General features: G+C 44.9%; 2 protein-coding genes across 3 annotated transcripts in view; both read left to right on the top strand.

Moving 5' to 3' along the window:
• Positions 1-7,947, top strand: part of PRDM2 (PR/SET domain 2) — a 59,758-nt gene extending 51,811 nt beyond the window's left edge. For both annotated transcript variants that reach the window (XM_063176947.1, XM_063176948.1), the window contains 2 exons: positions 7,009-7,137; positions 7,870-7,947. In XM_063176947.1, the coding sequence (XP_063033017.1) occupies positions 7,009-7,111 (103 nt within the window). In that variant the 3' untranslated portion in view covers positions 7,112-7,137; positions 7,870-7,947. The remainder of the gene's footprint in view (positions 1-7,008; positions 7,138-7,869) is intronic.
• A 10,577-nt stretch (positions 7,948-18,524) lies between these two features.
• The window catches only part of KAZN (kazrin, periplakin interacting protein), a 226,860-nt gene continuing 226,012 nt past the window's right edge, over positions 18,525-19,372 (top strand). The window contains exon 1 of the mRNA XM_063176813.1: positions 18,525-19,178. Within this exon, the coding sequence (XP_063032883.1) occupies positions 19,058-19,178 (121 nt within the window). The 5' untranslated portion in view covers positions 18,525-19,057. The remainder of the gene's footprint in view (positions 19,179-19,372) is intronic.

Genomic DNA, 19,372 nt, shown 5'->3' with positions numbered 1-19,372 from the left:
TTTTGCATACCCAGTGTTGTATTTGGAGGCTTTATAAGAAAAAGGGAAACATGAAAAAAGTGAAGATTTACAGGCTTGAGATTGCAGAGGGTGGGACATAAACTTGATCCATTGTTTCCAATCTTTACTGACAAAGGAGATATCCCTTTGTGTTTGCTCTTGCTGCAGTCTGGGTATTTCAGTCACCTTGTAAGGATTTATTTGCCATGTCTAGCAGGGAACTGATGGTGAGTAAACCAGCCTCAGTCTTTAATATCATGGCAGAATTCATCCTGTCATTTATGTGTGGTTTCTCTGTGATGTTAAATCCTGTTGGGTCCCCAGGATGTGCCACACTGAGATGGTCACCTGTGTTCACCAGTTAATCAGGGAAATGCTGGGTGATGGAGATCTCCAAATGAGAGATGATCATCAAAGAGTTTCAGTCCTAAACAGGTGACTCATTACAAACAGAAATGTGCAGCTCTCATAGTCACTATTGCTATTGCATCTCATCTGCATAATTGAATTTCTCTGGCTTTTATAGCTGCCTCTGTATGATCTGAAGCAACAATAAAGCTGTACCAGAGCCCACAGAGTGCTGACACGTCTTGAAATGCATCCAGACAGGCAATGAAAACAATTCCACTTGTCCTGTTTACAGAGGCCAAGTGACACGCTGGGTGAGATCAAATGAGTGTTGGTTTAATAAAAACAGAGATGCTGGAGCTGTTGTGGAGAGGCAGATCTGACAGGTTGTGTTTTCCTTGTTGTGTTTCCCATTTTCCAGTTTGCTGGAAGGCTTGGGAAGCACCTTGTGGCACAGCTGCCTGGGCTGTGCTCAGTGCTGGGTGTTGGAGCCAGGCTCCTCAGCCCTGGTGGGAGCTGCCCAGGGGATTCAGGCTGGGGTGGTTCTGCTCCTCTGCTGCGTCAGCAGTTTGTGTTGCAAGGCTGTTATTTGAAATTCTAGTCTGGTTCCTGGTGATTTTCTTTGGGGAGATGTCATAGAGTTTGATGTCTAAATGTTCAATATTGAATGCAAATAGGAATAGCATTCACTTCATTTATTGTGGTTTATGACTTCATTTCCAAAATTATGGGCTCAGCTCCAGGTTTTCACTGCAGTTGGGTTAAGCCAAGGAGCTGAATTGCTGGAGACAGACAAATGGCTTGTGAATGACCTTAAAAAGAGAACTTAGAGGACCTTACACTAATTCTGGCTTTTATTTACTGAATGTCTGGTGACTCACATGATGCTGGAGTTCTGCTCAGGATGGAAAGGAGCTAAACAATAGATTTTGAACAAGCACGTGCTGGGTTGGAGCTGAGCTTTTGTGGTAAGTCTGTGATGAGAGAGGGGTGAACTATTTAATTAAACTGTAAAAAATAGCAGCTTCCTAGTGGAAAAAAGGATTTACCTTCCAGTACTTTGCAAGAGCAGAATGGTGAGGAAAATATATCTATTTCACAGCAAGATGCAAATAAAATACTCCTAAATATGGCATAGTGTAAGTGTACACTGCCACAGCACAGCTTGGACTCGATGCCCTTGGGGGTCTTTTCCAGCCTCTGTGGGTCTGTGATTCCCTCTGCCCTTCAGGCAGTGCTGCTCAGCAGAGCTCAATCACAGAATCACACAATGATGAGGGTGGAAGAGACCTCCAAGATCATCAGGTCCAGTCCATGCCCTAACACCTCAACCAGACTCTAGCACCAAGTGCCATGTCCAGGCTTTTTAAACACATCCAGAGATGGTGATTCTACCCCTCCCTGGGAGCATTCCAGTGCTTTATTATTCTTGTGGTGAAAAATTTTTTCCTAATATCCAACCTGTACCTTCCCTGATGTGCTTGAGACTGTGTCCTCTAATGGCTGTGTAAATGCCAGGACTTTTGCAGGGAAGGGATTTTGCTGGGAATGCAGAGCTCATTCCAGCACATCCCTCTGTGCATAACCCCAGTGACTCAGTGGGGAAGTTATGCAGTGTCTCCTTTTGGTGTCGAGATCCCTGCTCAGCATTGCAGTTGGAAGGAGGTGGGAAGATGAGGAATAATGAATTTTTACATCACTGAGCTGCTTTGAAGAGTTTCACACTCAAACTCCACTGCCACTGGAACTTGAAGTTGTATTCTCTGTTCATTATGGCAAATTCAGTGTCCCTCATCTCCCTTTTCCAATCAAAACACACTTTTTTCTCTGGTTTCTTTTTTATGTAATGAGATGTGCAGGACTGAGGGCTCATCCTTGTTCAGCAATCCTTTGAAACTCTTCTGGTGTCACCATTTCTCTATAAATCTAAATAAAATAAACTACAGTGTTCCCTATGTGTGATGAAAGTTTTCTCATTCTGTTAAGAATGTGATTATTAGATACAAACTTTTTATCAAATCACATTACCTGACTGTATAGAAGATTAATTTGAATACTTCTATTTTTAATCCCAAATTGTTCACCTTTTGGCTTGCAAAATACTCTGTGACATTTTAAAAGGGCAGGAAGAGAAATTGCTGACATGATACTGTTGATCTAAATTTATAGGTTTACACCAAGATTTCTTAAGTGAATAAGACTGAGCTCAACTTGAAGTACCTTCAAGGCAACTGATTTTCTGGAGGAGCTCAGAAGCCATCTCAGTGCTGGATTCCTTTTCAAGTGGCTACTTTAGGTCACTGGTTGCTTTTAAAAATGTTAAATGCCATTTTAAAACTCCATTGTAAACCACCATTTTAAAATACCATTGTAAACCACCATTTTACTTAAATTTTAATGCATTAATTGTAGAGTAAATTTTACTACATTAATTTTAGAGTCCTCCAGGTGAGTTTAGGCATGGTGTGAGATTTTTTTCCAGCAGTTCTCATTGTTGGTTGGGTGTTCATCACCCCAGTTCCTCGTGATCCACAGGGAGTGGAACTGAGCCAGCTCTGAAGAAACTGAAACTGCAGAGCAGGTGTGGAACAAAGCAGTTTGTGAGCTCCTGTGGGTGCAGAGCTGCTCTAAAGGATTCAGTTCTTTGAAGCACTGTGGTGGAGAGAGCTGTCAGGTCTCTTCTTGGAAGTCTAGAATGCAAAGGATCTCAATAACTGGTTTTTCCAGTTTAGATTCATGAAAGGCCTGACCATAATAGTCATGTTCTGTGAAGGAAAGATAAAATCCTGACCTGCTCCAGCTCTTTCCCTGCTTTCATGAATAAACACACATAATTCTCCAAATATCCACAATACAGCACATTAAGATCCTTTTTGTTTTCTGCTGCTTCCCCATTTTCCACACAATGAGTCAGGACTTTTCCATACAAAAGGAGACATCCCTTTAAAGAAAACTCTGTCCATAAACCAAAACTCCATCCATCAACCTTTTTGTCTTGAGAAATACTTTGTTTCACTGAAGAGACAAAAGAAGATGTTTTCCTTAGTGGGTGATGTTTTTATGTTTTTCCAAGTCCTTGTTTTGTGTATTTCCCATTAAGCAATGTGCTGCTGCCAGAAAGCCCAGAAATGGCATTGATCCACCCTGACCCTTCTTGCTGCCCTTCTGGCCTGTGAAATTACTCAGCCTAATTCTGCAAAACCAAGAATTTGGGTTTAAACATCCACAATTCTTTTTTTTTTTTTCCCTAAGCAGTCAATGATTTATGTCAGCTTAGCTATTTTTTTATTTAAGATTAGGAAACACTTGATAGAATAAGTTCCTGGCATGTTTATTGTTAAATGGAATGTGGAATGTGTGTGTGTGTCTGAAATTTTGGAGCATATGCTTGGGATTATTTTAGATTATAGAGTATAATCCTTGCAGAAAAAAAAAATTAATTGAGGTAAAAATGTGAACCTAAATCACCTGAATTTTGTTCACTGAATTTCCAGGTGGGACTGGCACCCACCTTAGATCACTCCAGCCTTCATGCCCACAAATATCATGGCTTATTTTTCTAGGATATTTCTAGATAATTAAACTAGCATCCCAGGAGAATGTTAATTGAAGGAGTGTGGTAGAAGACAAACTAATTTGAATAAAAAATACCAAATGTATTTTGGGAATGTCTGAGGGAAGGGGGTGTGTGAGGATCTGGCATTTTTCCTGGCCTTTGAGTTTGTGTCTGCTGCTCATGGCAAGGCTGATGGGGAAGCCTGGGAAGGGATATGGAACTGGGAACTTGGTTTGGACAAATTAAATATTCAGGAGATAATTTAACCTGTGAGAGTAATGTGGGTGCTGTGGGAATCTCTTCCTTTGTTCAGTCCTGTTTCTGAGTGACCTTGGCAAATCCCTTTCCACCTGACTGTTCTGGATCTGAAAAACTGGGATTATGGTACTGACTCACACTACAGAACACCTTCAGATTTGAGGATGGAAAACTTTAAGAGCTGGGATTTAGTATATTTTTCATTGTAGGGATACAATTTTTTATTGTATCACCAAACTGGGTGATTTATCTCTTCTAGTTTGGGTATGCTCTCAGTTGTGAGAGGGAGCTGTAATAAATTGCCTCATTTAACTTCTGGGTCAGCTTTAATTTCTGGAATAGCATCTACCAAACTATTTTGTTTGGTTTTAAAGTCCTTATTTGACAGAAAAAACTTCGTGCACACAAATCCTTTCTGCTACCTGACATTTGGGTTCTGGGCCTTTTTTCCTTACAAGCAGAAGATGTTTTCTGACGTTATTTTTTATTTTTAATGTTTTTTTTTTTCTGGCTGGGGCTGCTCCCAGCAGTGGTTCTGGCAGAGCTGGGGCAGCCTGGGCTGTGCACAGGGTGTGAGGGGCTGGAACAGCCCTTGGCCCTTCCCATGGGACCATCCCTCACAGGGTGCCCCAGAATTCCTTTTCTTTGCCTGTCTCCAGTTACCCAGGGCTGAGATGGTGAAAGCAGGTGCAAAGTGACAGGGACAGAAATAGCAATGTCAGTCACTGCTCCTCGTGCAGCAGGGGGATCTCAGCTCCCCTCCCTCTGAGAGAACAGCTCCCCTTGCCAAAACCATCCCAACATCCCAGCTCTTCTCTGATCAGGCTCTCAAATGAGAGTTCTGCATCCACTGCAGGTGAGTGCTGGGCAAGGAGGGCCCTGATTGCTGTTGAACCATTTCAACTCTGCAGCTTTGGCAGAGCAGACAGGGCTCTGGTTTTGCAGCACTATGGAAAGGCAGCACTAAGAACTCCATCAGGAACTCAATTTCATTTTCTACTTGGAAAAAAAATTCCTTTTTTAGCTCATTCCTCTAATCCTCAGCTTCCAAATAACAAGCCATGTTATTGGCTTTAAAGCTTGAGGAAATTAGGAGTGAAATTCTGTAGAATTCTGGAGTAGTTTGGGACCTTAAAACTCATCTCTTTCACCCTTCCATGGGCAGGGACAGCTTCCACTGCCCCAGGCTGCTCCAAGCCCCATCCAACCTGGCCTTGGGCACTGCCAGGGGTGCCACAGCTTCTCTGGGCACCTGTGCCACCCTCACAGGGAAGAATTTCTTCCTAATGTCTGATCAGGGTGTGCATTTGAAAGTCTAGGTCAGATTTTCCCTGATATTTTGTCTCTTTGGATTTGAGCTTTTAACATTTTTTTTCCTTTAGTTTTCCCATAGGATGCAGACCCTGCCTCACTGCATGCAAGAGCACACAGATGTCATTGATTACAGAAGAATTTTAACTCATAATTAATATTTTGACAGAAAGCATTACTTACAAGGAGACATTCTGAACAGAAATAAACTAAAATTTCCCTCTTCTAGTTATAGTAAAAATCTGAAGCCAAACAAACTAAACTTATTTTGGATATTCTGCTGTTTCCCTTGGTAACAGCCCTTATATGGAACAACAAAAATCTGGCTCTTGTTGACCTCCCCATTACAATTTCTGGTTCTTCCACACTGGCTGAAGGTTCAGGATTGAATTCACAAGGGCTGGAGTGGGTGATTTACACAGAACAATAACAAAAACTTTTGGCAGGCAATTTTAACCACCAATTTTAATTTGAAAATAATTGAATTGCTTGCTTTTCAAAATTTCTGTGGTTTTGGTTTTCTGTTGTAATGGAAAGTTTTGCACTTCTTTATGTCTAACTTGCAGTTACATTGTGTGTAAGGACAAACTGAAATCTCCTTTAAAGGGTGTATATTGAACTCTAAAAATAACCCAGAGAGAAACCTGGCTTTGAACTTTTTTTAGACGTGTTGCTGTGTAAGAAAATGATATTTCAAAAGATGTTCCCTTGGAAGAACATAAGGGGTTTGGTTTGGTCAGAATTTTGAAGAATTTGCCTTGGGAAGGAAGGTATGGAATTACCTATGGGGTGCACAGGTGTGAGGGGAAGCAGACAAGTTTGTGCATGATGGCAGAAGGTGCTGAATCTAAAAACAAACAGGGGAATTTTTGAATCCTTTAGAGTATGGAAGTTTGGTTTCATTTGAACTGAACTGTATGTCTAGAATAGGGCAGAAGCAGTTGGACTTCCCTTGCTGTGAGTCATGTGTTCAGGCTTTCTTCCTGAAATCACAATCAACTGAGGCAAAAAATTAAAATGTTACAGTAAAAATCTCAGATTTTCCCTTTGGGACACTTGGTTTAAAATCTGAACTGCAATAAAGGCACAGTTGTGTCCTGTGCTTGTCAATTCTGTCAGTGCAATTGTGACAGGAGAGCTCTGCCAACTTGGACCTGGGGAGGAATGACCAGGTGTGGTCTGTGCTCTGGTAAAGTAAAATTCCTTTCCCAAAAATATGTATCTCAAAACCTGCTATGGTTTTCTTTTATGGTTTCTCCTGAGAGAATGGAACTTGTCTCTTCTAGTTTCTGATGCAGCTGTGGGTTTGTGTGTCCCCAGTGGGTCTGGGACACGGGGTGGGAGATTCCAGTTGACATTTTCTGTTTCCTGCTTAAATAAACTCAACAGGGTAAGTTCAGAACAGGACAAAAATACCCTCTTACCTTCAGAAGTGGCTCTCGGTATTGCAGTGTGTGCTTGTCCTGTCTCATGGCTTGCCAAAGCACGGCTCTGGTTTTGTCCCTGATGCTCTCCTGCCTCTGTGCACATTGCAGGCTCCGCATGGCCTCTAGATGTCCCTCCTCATCCTCGCATAGCCCCAGCAGCAGGCAGTGCAAGAAATCCAGCTCCAGCTCATCCCACTTCTTCAAGGAATAGACCCCGGGCATGTCTGACCAAAGCAGGTACAGATATCGATGATATTTTTGCCCCTGATGAAGGAGGAAATGATGAGGAGAGCTCCATCTTATCAGAAGGCTAATTAATTACTTCATTATACTGTATTATTCTATATTATATTAAATTACATCTAAACTGAATCTGCCAAGCACTCAACCCTGCACACACTGAACAGAATCTCATGACTGTGAGCTGATGGGCTTGGGCAAATCAATGACCCAGCCCCAGGTACTGGTGAGGCTGAGCTGAGTTTCTGTTGGTTTCAACAAAACACTGTTTTCTGCCTCTTCATTTTCTCATTAACTTTCAGATAATAATCTCCTTTACACTGATGGAACAGCTAAAGAACAGGATACTTAACATGTGCAAAGCTAAAGGTGACAATGAGTGCCAACAAAATTAAGACACTGCAGCCTGAAGTTTATTCTTTCTTAAAACCATTCAAGAAAACAACATTTGAGGGAATGGTTAGTAAAATTCTGAGGTTTGCTATCTCCTGAATAATGGGGATGGTTGCTAATGAATGTTAATATCTCTAGCTGTCTCAGACCATTTAGCTGTGGTCCAAATCCAACTAAAATTAAATCATGGGGGTCTCTTTAATGTACAGTGGTCACTGAATGACTTGTTCTGCTTCCAGCTCCATGGGACATGGAACTGTGACTCCTTAAACTATTTATTCTTAAATACAACTATACAATTAATACTATTAAATACAACTCTCTGTGTATTTTCAGGTACCAGAAACTTCTGACTGGAAGGGGGGAGGTGAAGTGATCCTCAAGCATTTTCCTCTCCTGCTTTGCTCAGATGAGGTGAGGTGGGTTCCTCAGCAGACAACAGCACAGAAATTTCTTCTGCTGGAAGTGATGATGTGCTTCTGTCATGTCAGCCTTCCTGAAGGGAGGGAGCACAGAGCAGGCTCCTGCCTTCCCCAGAGAGTGCTGAACTGTGGCTGCTGGCACAGGGTGATCTTGGGGTGTCCCATGGAGAACAGCCTGGAGAAATGTTCAGGCATCTGCAGGCCAAGTACCCCTGCTCAGAGGGAGGGTGGGTCTGGGTGAGTTTCTCTCTCTGGGAGAACACAGAGGGTTTAACACACTATGCAATTAAATTCTCAAAGGACTGTTACATCCTTTTAGTTCCTGCTTTCCATCCTAATGGGTAAAGAACTGGGCAAAGCACAAAAGAGGGAGTGGTTGGGTGTCCTGAGGTTTCCACATGGGAAATCTGTGGGTACCCTGACTTTGTACCATAGGCTTTAAGGGGCAGATGCTGTTTTTGCAGTGCATCAGGACACGTTTATTGGGAAATGCACTGAGAGCCCAGTTCCATGAAGGGACAAACATCCAAAAGCTGCCATACCTTGTGTTGCCAGTCTGGTGCTGTTTAGAGCCAGGATTTATTGATTTAGGGACAGTATCAAACACAGGTGTTGCTGTGCAGTATCAGGCCAGAATTGTCCTTAAATACAACATTTGTCCTTAAACACAACATTTGTCCTTAAATAGAGCACCTGTGTTGTGTCTCTAGATGTGTTTGGTTTTGGGGGTGCTGTCCAGAGGCCATCCCTGAGGACAGCCAGTGAAGTCTAATTGCAGAAAGACACAGGTCAGCTGCTGAAATGCAGTGCAGAAAGGTCTCTTACCTCTTTGCTGTCCCCAAATAGGGTCAGTCACACCCAGCTACATCATCTGCCAGCTCTGGGCAGAACTTCTGCCCAGTTCACCCATTAGGTGAAGGGTTCCTTCTGCCAACACATGATTTTCCATGATCCCTGCTAGCTTAGCATCCAGGTTTGGAACTTTTTAAGGAGGCCAAAGGGGATGATTGTTGTATTTCCTTCTTGTTTCAGTCAATTTATTCCTGTCCTTGACTTTGCACTCCACACAGATAAGCACAGATCTGTGTATGCACACATTAGTTAGGAAGAAACAAGTGCCCAGCTGATATTCCTCCCCAGCACCCTGAAAAAGTCAAAGAAAGGATCAATTTTATATATATATATCTTCATATATAGAGATATATATATGACAGATAAAAAATATATGTATGGAATTGCTGAAAGCAGTTAATTTTGTATAGTTTTGATGAAAATCAAATAGTTCAAAATGAATAGAAAAGCTTTATAGAAGAAACACTGTGCACCATAAAAATGTTTAAGGTGTATGTTGTTTGAGTTGGAAAGAAAAGGTTTTCAGGATCTGGTATTATCCCACCACAGATTTTTTTGGATAAACCCCTCTTGGAGGCTTTCTAAGTGCAATTGTGGTTTGGGGGAAGGCTGAGACCTGGATGAGCCATAAAAATCTGCATCCCCTCCCATGCTGGAAGTGATGCTCCAGTCCAGGACTGAGACCACTGAGATCCCTGGGCCATTGCTGCCTGCTCTGCCTCATTTCTGGCCTGGAGGCTCTCCTGGGTTTGTTCCCTTTGGAGTTTTTATCTAGCAGTAATCTCATCTAGAGAGAGATGTGCTAATTGCAAACAAAGGCTGGGATTTTTCACAGCAGCCTTGGAAGACAGAATCTCATTAGTTATCTAAATTAGTTGGAAGGGAGCATCCAGATCTGTTAGGCAGCTTGGCAAATTTTGGTCAAATAGCACAAAAGATGAATTTTCCTAGCCTTATGTCTATATCCAAGCAGCTGGTGTGCACACACAGCTCTCTGAGCAGTTTGTCTCACTTTGGTTTTGCAGATTACCTTTTGATTTTTATTTTCTCTGCACATTTTGTCCTTTCTCTCATCATGCAATGTTAGGATGGTAAACCCTGCTCTTTCAAAGAGCAGTGCTCTTCCTGTGTGTCTGGAGAGCACCTAAATCACTTGAAAGATGAGTACAAAGTGCTAATAAACCCAATATACTCTGAAGAAAGCACCAGTATTATTAGTGATTGACTGATTGATTATGATTGATTTCCCCAGTGCAGTTTTGTAGGACACCTTGTCAAAGATCACAGCTAGTGTATAAATTATCACTTGAGGATTGTTGCTGAGGAAGAGTTTTCTTGCCATATAGCCCAAAACCTGCTTTGAACAATCCATTCTCCTCAGACCCACTCAGCTTGCAGTCAGTTCACTGAAGGATGGAGTTCTGGCATGGATGCTGCCCAGTTTAGTGCCTTTAAGGCATCCCTGGGAGGTTACCAGAGGCCACTTCTGTGCAATTTCTTTTTGCTGCCTTTTTTAGAGTGTTATCAACTATAAAACCTGACATTCTCAAGGAGAGAAGTGTGTACATTGTTGTGATGTAGGAAGGTTTTTCCTAGAGAAATTCTGGTTTATCACACAAGCCTGTAAATATGTATTTACAATTTTCAAAGCACGTCTTTATGTCCCTGATTGTAAATGCTCTGTTTTTAAACTTTTATAACATGTGACTCAACCAAGAGACCAGAGCACACAGCTTTATATTGTTCTGGTCTGTTTGAAGGGTCCATTACAGTCTAAGCTGTAGCAGAAAAATATCCATGTCACCAATAAGAAATAACCCATGGTTGCACCAGATTTCATCATTTTTCCTCAGATAAAAATGCAGTTTTTCTGGGAGGGGGATGGGGGATGATTTTTCTTGCAGAAAAAAAAAGCATCAGTTCAAAATGATGTCATTTCTCTGGACCTGTGAGGAGATTTCATTCACACTGAATTCAGGAAAAGTATGCCATCTTTTCCCAAGGCAGAATTTCACAGTTTTGCAGCAAATTTTTAACCTCCCCCGTGCCTGCTGATGAAACGTGAAATTTTGCCCCTGACCAAGATCACAAATTCTTGTGAAAATTCAAGGAGAGGGTGGGGAAAAAGCTCAGGTTTTGCATGTAGAATTTGCAAGGACAACACTGGCAGCTCTGCAGGGCTCTGATACTGAGGAGTTTATTGAAAATAAACTCTGTGGAGATGTGGTGGGACCTGGGTTGTGCTGGGGCTCTGAATTGCTCTGGAGGACTGAAAGCTCTGTTGTCTGTCTGCCATGTAAAGAAAAAAAAAACACAACAATAAATTAATGTGAAAAACTGCATTATGGAAATATTTATTGTTATTTCAGCCAAGGAGGTCTTAAAAATTGAGACTGTGCTCTAGCTGTGAAACAATGGAATGGTTTGGGATTTTCCTGGTGGGGGAGGAGGAAGGAGATGTGAGTGTCACCTTGGTCTGGCAGGTTCAGTGCCCACAGACAGGGACTCATTGTCCTGACAGCTCCACACGAGCTCTGCAGGCTTGGGGAAGCAGCCCATGAGCCCTTTGAGCCCCTCTGCATCCCATCCAAACCTCCTGCTGAGGTCTGTCAGCACTGTGGAACCCCAAGGCTGCTCTGCTCAGCTGGGAGGGAATTGTTCAGGCAGGGTGTGCAGTGGGAGGGCTGTTCTCCTCCTAGGAGTGCTCCCTGTTTCATAAACTGTGTGCCATCACAGCACACTGAGACATTTTATGCTTTCTTCAGGGCTGTGGGGCTTGGCTCTTTCCATAGATCCCAAAGTGGTTTGGGCTGGAGGGAACTTAAAGTTCATCCCATTCCCCCCTGGCCATGGGCAGGGACATCTCCCACTGCCCCAGGGTGCTCCAAGCCCTGTCCAACCTGCACTGCCAGGGATGGGACAACCACAGCTTTGGGCAACCAGGGCCCCACCATCCTCATTGTAAAAACCTCCTTTAAATCTACTCCAAATGGAGCCTCCTTCAGTTGAAAACCCTGTAAGGGAATCACTGAGGGTGGTGGGCAGCCATCATCATGGGTGCATTAATCCCATGCATCCCACCCTTAAAAACAGCAGCAGGTATAATAAACAGGTTTGGGAACAGCTGAATTATGTATATTAATGTTAATTTCACAGAGGCTAAAAATGGCTCTTTCACCCCAGAAAATCTGAAGGTTCCTTATGCATTATAAATCTGGTCTCTTAGAGAAAAGCCACTGTTGTCACTGTCACCTGCCAGTGCCTGCAGCAGCCTGACAGGCTGCCAGGCTCCTCTGGCACTGTCACAGCCTGTTTGGCTCTCAGGAAATGCCACCCAGCTTCAGGTGAGTTTGAAGGGATCTGATTGTGCTGAGCTGTCACTCTGTCCCTGCACAAGAACCTTGAGAAATATTCTTTAAATAGCTGCGTGCTCCATTCGTCTGTCTGTGCTGCCTCATGGAGCAGCACTAATTACTCCTTTCTATAAGAGCTGTGGCTTTTTTTGGGAGAAGGCTCCATCCAAAAAACAGATAAGGAGGATCACTTTCTCACCCTGAAGCTGCTGCCTGGGGGCTGCTCAGCTCTGTGTGTGTGGTGCTGGCAGAAGGATGCAGGGGACACAACACTGCTGGTGGCTGGATCCCCTCCCAAAGTCACAGTCAGCAAAGCCAGGGGGTGCCTCAGTGCTTGGTGCCAGTGCTGGTGGCAAATGCTCCAAGGTAAATGCTCCAAGGTAAATGCTCCAAGGTAAATGCTCCTCCAAGCTGTGGGACAGAGCTGTGTGTGCTCAGGAGTGGGCACAAAGGACACGAGTCCATCTATGGAATTTGCTGGGTCCCCAGGAGAAAGGAGGAATTGATGAATCTGACCCCATGTTCTTAGAAGGATTATATTATATTATATTATATTATATTATATTATATTATATTATATTATATTATATTATATTATATTATATTATATTATATTATATTATATTATATTATATTATATTATATTATATTATATTATATTATATTATACTATGTTATGTTATGTTATGTTATGTTATGTTATGTTATGTTATGTTATGTTATGTTATGTTATGTTATGTTATATTATATTATATTATATTATATTATATTATATTATATTTATTATTACATTATATTGTATTGTATTATATTGTATTATATCATATTGTATTATATCATATCATATCATGTCGTATCGTATTATATAATATTATAAGAAATTATATTCCAAAACTATACTAAAGAAAGAGGAAGGGGACATCAGAATGCTAGACAAGAATGAATAATAACAACCTGTGACAGACTCAGAGAGTCTGACACAGCTGGCTGAGATTGGCCATTAATTAAAAACAATTCACATGCTGGGTAAATTGTTCTCCAAATCACATTCCAGAGGAGCAAAACAGGGAGAAGCTGAAGCTTCCCAGGAGAAGAAATCCTGGCAAAGGGATTTTTCATAAAATATCCTGGTGACAATGCTGGACTATATTTGGTTCCTATCAGGCTTTGCAGCTGCCTTGGAAGAAGAAGGGGCATTTCTCTGAGAACAGTTCATGTTCTCTCAGATATGAGCTGCTCATGCAAACAGGGCCACTCCCCCTTTCTGTGCTGCTCTGCTAAGTTTTGGGTCACCTTGACTCCAGCAGCATCTTGCAGGGTTGGTTTGCTGTTAATCTTTTTGTCCTTGTGTGCCTGTGTGAGAGCTGGGGAGGGGGATTAACTGCAGGCTCATCTCCTTGCCCAGAGTCAGCTCCTCTGGGCCTCTGCACTGCTCCAGTGAAGTTCTGGGGAGTGAAAATTGCATCAGAAAATCTATGCTTTAAAACATAGTGCTCATTATTAAACTCACATCTTGCCTTCTGCACAATGTATTTACTCGCTTATATATTGTATTTTCCTACAGCTGGAGTGTTAAACTGACAGAACTGACAGACTCCTTGAACTTCCTCCTTGGGTTCCTCTACCAGGCTTACCTGGGCTGTATTGATTCAGGAATGCTTCTTAATTTGACCTTCAAGGGAAATCCTGCAGTACTCTGTCCTGGCAGATCCTGTGTCTGAGTTCAGCTCCTCTCTGGGCCCAGCACCAACTGATCAGAGTCCTTTCAGAGTTGGTATTTCTTTCCTACAAGGATATTTATATATTAATTAATCCATATTAAAGTCTTACTTTTGATAATCAACCCAAAATATTCCCTAAGTCCTTAAGGGCATTTTCTTTCTGCACCACTTACGTCATTTTCTTCTGTGCCTTCCAAACTTCTTTTTTTTTTCAGAAAGAATAAAACTCAACCAAACAGAATTGACTTTCAGCCAAGAGCTGCTGGAGATGTAATCTGAAGGAAGGCAGAAATGTGTTTAATTGCTGCTTCTGATGCCAAACCTTAAGTGCTTTTCTACAAAGTGAGTTCTACAAAACTCCATTTGCCTTGCATGACACAGGCACCAGAAGTGCAGAAACCTCCTAGAGCTGATGGCAGTGGTGTGGTCTGAGGAGGAATGATCACATCCACACATCCCCATGCATGCAGTGATTCCACCAGCCCTCCTTGTGACAGTGCTGGAAGAAAATGCAGAAATCCTGAGCTGCTATTTTTCCTCCCAGAGTCTCTGCCTTGCACCAGGGAAATGCTGATTTCTGACACAAGAAATATGTTCTCACCTGCTGCCATTCCTAGCTGATGACATCTCATGAAGGATAATTTCTGAATGCTCTTTCCTGAGCCCTCCCCCATTCCCAAATGCTTTGCTGCAAAGAACACTGTGGTGAATAACCCCATTTGTCCCACAGGGTATTTCTGGAGCTGAGAAGTGCCACAGCAATGGACCGTCTGTTCTCGTGGTGAAATGACTTTAGCTGAGCTTCTTTCTCCCTGTCATGCATTTTCCTGTGGCACATTGTTGTGTGTTCAGTGGGATAATTGGGTAGGGAAGAGGAGCAGATCTCCACTGAGCTGCATTTTCCAAAGCTCCTCTGTCCTGGTGTGACCTGTCCCTGCTGCCAGCACGGGCTGGAGCTGCACAGAGCCCATGGAGCCCCACATTTCTCCTCACAGAGAAAAGCAAGGCACAATTCTTCCCAAGAATATTCTTACCTCATTTGCTGTGCCCGTGTTTGTGCCACAGTAGAATGCAATATGGAGACTGTTTACCCAAAGTGATGGTGATTTGTTTCCCTGAAGTTCAGAGAATGTGAAACCCAGAAACATTCTTGGGAAGAACTGTGCTTTGCTTTTCTCTGTGAAGAGAAACGTGGGGCTACAGCCCCCTGTGCATTTTGGGGTCATAAATGGGGAGCAAATGAACAGCAGCAGCCTCATTAATTACCTGGGGAGATCTCTCAGCTGTTGTTCCAGGGCAAGGGCTGATAAAGGTGCATTAGATGGACTTTACCTGGCACTTGGCTGATGGAAATTCAGCTGTGGAGTTCTTAAAGTGCTTGTGTTGCTGCATCTGGGTAAGAGGAATGAGAGATTCATCTTTACAAACCAGCTGTGGATCATAAAAAAAAACAATAGGAACGATTCCACTGATTGATGAATGAAAAAAGATATTTGTTTTTACAAATAAACTTTAGGTTTGCTGATAAATGAAATTAGACATTAAGAGATGAAAGAAACAATGGGGAAGAAAAACCCCTAAATTCCATAAGAATTAAAAATGAAAAGGGAGGGTTGTACATTAGAGGGAAATCTTTGGGATCAGGTGTTTTGGGAAGTCTGAACCTCTCAAGAGCCTCAGAAATGGGGAAAGAGAGGAGGCAAATGTGGCTGGAAATTGGGATAAAAAGGAGGCTGAGTCCTCCAAAAATTGGAGAGACCCCAGGGGATGCCCCATGGCCTCTCCCTTTATTGGAATAAAGCCAAAGGACTCCTCTGCCTCCTTTTTGGACATAAACCTCTGGTGTTTGTGGGTTAATTTTCCTGACATGGGTAAATGTGCCCATGAGCAAACCTGGCTGCAGCAGTGGAGTCCTTTGCAGAAAGAGCCCCCCCTCAGTGAGGGTTTGGGGTTAATTTCCCTCTCCTTTCACCTTCCTCCCACACTTCAGGGCACTGAGTCCACAGATTTCATTCACTGTGTGCAAACACAGCTCCTCTAAATTCAGCTCCAGCATCTCAACAAGGGGCACATTATTCTCATTATTCCTAACACTCATTTATTTCCTTTTCACCTAGAGAGAGAAGCTTTGAGTCAGGTTCTGTGTTCTGTTTTCTGTTTGTAGTTATTTCTGTGCTGCAGCTGATGGAGCTCACAATGGCAGCAGCAGAACTGGGGGCACCTTAAGGAACCTTGTACAAACTGAACACATCCCAGGTGTTGTGGCAAGCACAGAAACCCAGATGAGGGAATCTGGCCCTGGGTGATGTGTGGGACTCAGCACAGCAGCACAGGTGTCAGCTGGGAGGGAAATCCAGGTGAGCTGCAGTGAGGTGGAAAATGTCATTTCTGTACCTCAGGGAGGGTCATTTCTTAGGAACAAAATGTGCTGAGCTCAAGTGAGCATCCCTTGGAGCGTGTCCAGAGGGAAGGAAGGCACTGCTGAGCTCCTCTGCTCAGGAGAGAAGGTGGTGATGCTGAGCAGGGACATCTCAGGAAAATTAACCCACAAACACCAGAGGTTTATGTCCAAAAAGGAGACAGAGGAGTCCTTTGACTTTATTGGAATAAAGGGAGAGGCCATGGGGCATTCCCCTGGGATCTCTGCAATTTTTGGAGCACCCAGCCTCCTTTTGATCCCAATTTCCAGCCACATTTCCCTTCTCTCTTTCCCCATTGGCTGAGGTACTTGAGAGGTTCAGACTTCCCAAAACACCTGATACCAAAGCTGGAAAAGTTTTGCTAAGGAAATAAGGATTTGCAGGTAGCCTCTTGCATAGTTTCTTTTTTTTTTTTTCTTTTTTTTTTTTTTTTTTCTTTTTTTTTTTTGTCCTAAATTCTGCTCTGCAGTGGGTTCTGCAGAGAAGTTACCAAACAGCACTGGGAGGATTTCATGTGACATGGTCAGGGACAGCAACAGGCAGAGTTAGGGAGGAAGAAAGCAGCCACGGGAATAAATGTTGAAGATATATGGACCATATAGCCCAATTTTTGCTTTTCCTCCATGTGGTAGACAGGAAGGTCAGGTTGAATCTCTGGTTTGTGGGAGGGCAGAGATTGCTCCTGTGTCTTTAGTGAAATAAACATGTAAAGTAGTCTCTGATCTGTTTGTTTGGATTCTGGCAAAGATAATCTGAGCATAAAATCATACAAATCATAGAATCCTAGACCAGTTAAAAGATGCTTTAAAGGGCATCTAGTCCAGCCATGAGAGGGACATCTCCAACCTCATTAGACTGCTCAGAGCCCCATCCAGCCTGACCTTCAGTGTTTACAGGCATGGGGCACCACAGCTTCTCTGGGCAACCCGTGCCAGGGCTTCTCCACCCTCACTGTAAAATATTTGTTCCTTAAATCGATGTAATATCAGAGGGAGCAAACACAATAAACCGATCCAGCTGGGATTTTGTGGACAGCTCCCGGCTGGCTGCTCACTCTGTGCAGCTCCAGGAGCTGCTGCAGCACAGAGCACGAGATGTGACTTCAATTCCCTCTGCTCGGAATTTTCCAGGTGTTCCCGGCCCCTCTCTGCCTCCTTGGGCTGCGGTCAGCCCTGTGTACCTGCAGGAACCTCTCATTCTCTGTCCTGGCCTTTCTGCTGCTGCAATCTCACAGCAGATTTTCTCATTCCCACCCGGCTCCCCGTGTGTTTTCCCAGCCACGCGGGAACCTTTCTTCCCAGCAGACTTCTCCCAAAAAAAGCTCCGCTGACTCACGGACCGCAGATTCACGCAGCGCTGCCGGAGTCAGCATCCTTTGCATTGGCAGGGGGAGCTTTTCAGACAGAGATGAATCAGCGCTGTCAGACTTTGCTGGGAGTTAACTCTGGGCCCCTTTTCCCTGGAAACAGCCCTGCCTGGTGCTTGCACTGAAGGAGTTCCAGGGATGGGCACCGCGGGCAGGTTTGGCAGCCGGTGCTCGCATCCTTTCTCCTGTCCCTGGAGCATCCCTCGGCCAGGAGGGGGTTAAGGCGGCCAGGAGGGGGTTAAATCGGGCGGGAAGGAGTTAAAGTAGGCGGGAAGGGGTTAAGGCAATCGAGAAAGGGTTAAGGCAGCCAGGGGAAGGGGTTAAGGCAGCCGGCTCGCTATTCCCTGCCGGAGTTCCCAGCGCCTCCAGAGCGCTCCGGGAGCAGCCGCTGCATGCGGGCAGAGGGAGGAGGGCCGGGCGGGCACTGCAGCAGGGCACAGGATGTTATTTAACGTGGCTCCAGTCTCCTCCCCCTCGCCGGTGAGGCTGGGGGAAGGGGGGAGCGGGCTGGAGGGAAGGGACGAGCGGCGGGGGTGATGCCGAGAGCCCCCCGAGCCCAGCGCGGCCCGGCCGGTGCTGCCCGCGGCTGCCTCCGCTGGAACCCTGCCCTGAAAACCCCCGCTGGAAAGCTCCCCTAAAGCCTCCCCTGAGCTCCTGAGGGGCAGCCCGGCATCCTGAGGGGCAGCTCTGGATCCTGAGGGCAGCCCGGCCTCCTGAGGGGCAGTTCGGCTTCCTGAGAGGCAGCTGGCGTTCCTCAGGGGCGGCCCGAGCTCCTGAGGGGCAGCTCTGGATCCTGAGGGACAGCTCGTCTTCCTGAAGGGCAGCTCTGGATCCTGAGGGGCACCCCGGCTTCCGGAGGGGTAGCCCGGCTTCCTGAGGGGCATCCCAGGCTCCTGAGGGGTAGCTCGGCTTCCTGAGGGTCAGCTGGGGCTCCGAGCCCTGCGGAAGAGGATCCCCGGTGCTCCGGCATCCCCGGTGCCCTCACAGCGGCAGGCGGGAAGGACGGAGGCTCCGCATCCCCACAGGAGAATTCCCGTGCTCCGGAGATGTGTCCCAGCTCATGGACAAGGTAGGGCTGGGCTTGGATATTCAGGAGAAGAAGGACCCTCAGGACTTTGCTGTGATCATGGCAGATACCCCAGAAGGGGCCGATCCTCAGTGCCCGGCGCTAATTTGTGCCTGAAGCCGCCGGACCTGCCCACGACCCGCCAGAACCTCCTGGGAGAGGCACAGACCTTTGGATTTCTCCATGAAAATACTGCTGGCACTCAGCTGAAAACGTGTGCTGCTCCTCTCCCTTGAAAGGGGCAGCTCCATTCCTCCCTGGGTGTCTCCTCCTGCCCTGAGGATCCGTGGGGGACGGCAGGGCTGGGAGCTCGGGCTCTGCTCCATGACCAACACTCAGCTCTGCAGGGAAGCCATGGACTCCCCCCCGGCCTCCTCCAGCCCTGCTGCAGGGCCTGTCACCTTCTCCCAGGTGTTTGGGCAGCAGTGCCAGCTCATGGAAGCAGGTAAGAGGGGAATGTGCACATCTCCAAGTCATCCTTCATCCTGGTTTGTCGTGTCCTTGCTCTCCCTTTCCTGCTCTGTTTCCCGAGTTCTTCCCTAAAATCTGATATTTTCCAAAGTGAAGATTGGGGTGACTCCTTTTGCATTTGAGCACTGGCCTCCACTACCCCTGAAACCACTCAAAAGCTTTGTGCCC

The sequence above is a fragment of the Melospiza melodia genome, chromosome 26, assembly GCF_035770615.1.
Source record: "Melospiza melodia melodia isolate bMelMel2 chromosome 26, bMelMel2.pri, whole genome shotgun sequence".
Taxonomy (NCBI): Eukaryota; Metazoa; Chordata; class Aves; order Passeriformes; family Passerellidae; genus Melospiza; species Melospiza melodia.
Note: the sequence above shows the minus strand (reverse complement) of the source record. Positions and strands in the feature narration are given on the sequence as shown.